The sequence below is a fragment of the Musa acuminata genome, chromosome BXJ2-4, assembly GCF_036884655.1.
Source record: "Musa acuminata AAA Group cultivar baxijiao chromosome BXJ2-4, Cavendish_Baxijiao_AAA, whole genome shotgun sequence".
In the NCBI taxonomy this organism is placed as follows: Eukaryota; Viridiplantae; Streptophyta; class Magnoliopsida; order Zingiberales; family Musaceae; genus Musa; species Musa acuminata.
Window position 1 is genome coordinate 7,143,675 of NC_088341.1, and position 2,387 is coordinate 7,146,061.

General features: G+C 43.9%; 1 protein-coding gene across 1 annotated transcript; it reads left to right on the forward strand.

The window, feature by feature from the left end:
- The first annotated feature begins 365 nt into the window (after nucleotides 1-365).
- On the forward strand, nucleotides 366-1,121 carry LOC135611394 (classical arabinogalactan protein 4-like). Its single transcript, XM_065107144.1, has one exon. The coding sequence runs from the start codon at nucleotides 366-368 to the stop codon at nucleotides 1,119-1,121; it is 756 nt and encodes a 251-aa protein (XP_064963216.1).
- Nucleotides 1,122-2,387: the final 1,266 nt, after the last annotated feature.

Below are 2,387 nucleotides of genomic sequence, written 5' to 3' on the forward strand. Positions count from 1 at the left end.
ATGATTAAATAAAATATTATTTTTCATAGGTGCTGATTTTGAGACAAAATTCTCAGGAGATGAACTATGGATTTTCCTGTCAAAGTGCAAGAAATTCCCAATAATAACAATTTATATTTTTTGTGAAATAAAAAATTTAAAAAATAAATAAATTAAAAGCTTGCCATGTAAAGCCATGCCACACTTACTTAGGAGTAGAATGTGATCCATTCGGAGTACCCAATTCAAGCCCCATCGATATTTTTGTAGGTATGTGCCGACCCATTGCGGTTCGTCCCTCCACACCTACCCACGTCCCGAATCGAGAAGCAAGATGGGCCCTGTTGGGCCCCATCTAGCCCCGCTGGATCCCACCCCGGCGGTTAATGCGGGCGCCGTTGCCTCCGCTGGCCCCAGGTCGACACTCTGCTCCGTTTGAACCGCAACGCCACTGGCCTCGCCCGACACGTTGCGGCTCCGCCGGCGACCTCGGCCCTCTTCCTCCCCCCGGGTTGCGGACCCTTCCCTCTTCCTTCCCTATAAAGCAAGGCCTCATTCCCCGTTTTCTTCCACCACACTGCCCCATTCACCTATCCCCGATCCTACAGCTTCGATTTCGCTGGAAAATGTATCGCGCCACCGCTCTCGTCGTCCTCTTCGTGGCCGCGGCCGGCTTCGCAGCCGCTGCCGACGCCCCGGCACCCGGACCCAACGCCAAGACTGAGCAAACGGCGCCGATCCATTCTCCAGCGAAATCCCCCACCACGGCTCCCACCCCCGCCAGCTCCCCGGCTACCTCCGCGGTCTCCGGCCCCGCCAACGCTCCCGCTCCCGCAACCGCGGCGCCCGCGAATGCTCCGGGTCCCGCGACGGCCCAGGGCCCCGCTGCTGCGGCACCAACGACCACCACCTCGCCATCGTCCTCACCCGCCGCGGCTCCGGGCCCCAATACCTTGGATGACGAAGATGACATCCCGACTGATGGCCCCATCCCCGGAAGCCCCCCAGAACCGTCCGTTGCCGCTTCCCCGGAGGATGATCTGAGCCCGACGGCGACGACTAGCAGCGCTGGAGCTTCTTTGGCAGCCGGCACCGCCTTCGGCGCACTCTCCGCCGTTCTGGTGGCCGTCTTGGCTTTCTAAAGTTTCAATTGGATTTGTCCAAATTAATTTGGGAGCAATTCTCCGTCTTTAATAAATGAATGGGGCATTTTTTTACATATATATATCTCTCGCATTTTAATAAATAAATTTTAAATTATCATAAATCATATATATATATATAGTAAACAAATGTTATCAATTTTTAAGCATGACTAATATAAACTAAAAATACAATATATTTATGTAACATATAGAAATTAATTTTAATATATAATTACTCACTAAAACTAGTGATGATAATCACAATGTCCACATGGCGCGTCCTTATCGATTTAGCATCGATTGATGCACCCAAGCATAAAAAGGAGCGTATAGGGGATGTCATCGGATCATTCATGTTTATCGCATCTATAGCGATGCCACGTATAAATTAGATGCCCATTTCGGATCTGATCTAAAAGATTGGGCAGAGATCCTCATTTTGGATCCGATCCAAACCTCGTTTCATGACATCACCACAGTGCATACATACAATGGATTTAACTACGATTATTTTTATTTCCTTTTAGAATAAATACAACTTATTAGATGCCAAATTAGCTTGGGATAAACTCGATTCGGATTCTCCTCCGTATCGCTCGGCCAATGGGTTAGCAAAAATATTTTGGAGATATTTTTGTTAACCCATTGGACTAAGTCATCAATGCAATAGATAATCATGGTTTAACAATAATAAATTCTCATCCGTTGTCAAACTACAAGTGATAGTTGACTTAGTCCAAGTGTAACTCATAATCAATAGTATAATATACATGAAATTTAGTCTGATGGTTGGTTTCATAATGTCTAAAATCCTATCCATGAGTAGTAGCAATTTTTAACTTTGATCCCTTTCGATGTTGAATACTTAGTATATCACAAATCGATTTAGTGAGATAATTGATCTTTTAATTTAGACAAAACTAACATCATTATGGTTGAGCCATCCAATCTAATCCCATGTGATTAAATGGGTTAATTATATATTATTCTTATCGTAAACTTAAAAAAATTATATTGAAATATCTAAAATTATAAAAGTGAAACATATAGTTCAATTTATCCTAACGCTATCAATTTTATTGATGAAAGCATAAAAATAATAGATAATTTTTTTTTAAAATATTTCAGTTGATGGTGACAGACGATAACGTTATTGAGTGTTGCGGGTGACTATGTTGATGAAGAAAGTGGTGATGAGATATGAGGATCACTCTGCATATGCATCGATGTTGACGTCATTGTCGAGCGACGAAATGGTTGCTC

Coding starts and splice junctions, on each gene's coding strand:
- LOC135611394 (XM_065107144.1), top strand. CDS start 366: ATGCGGGCGCCGTTGCCTCCGCTGGCCCCAGGTCGACACTCTGCTCCG.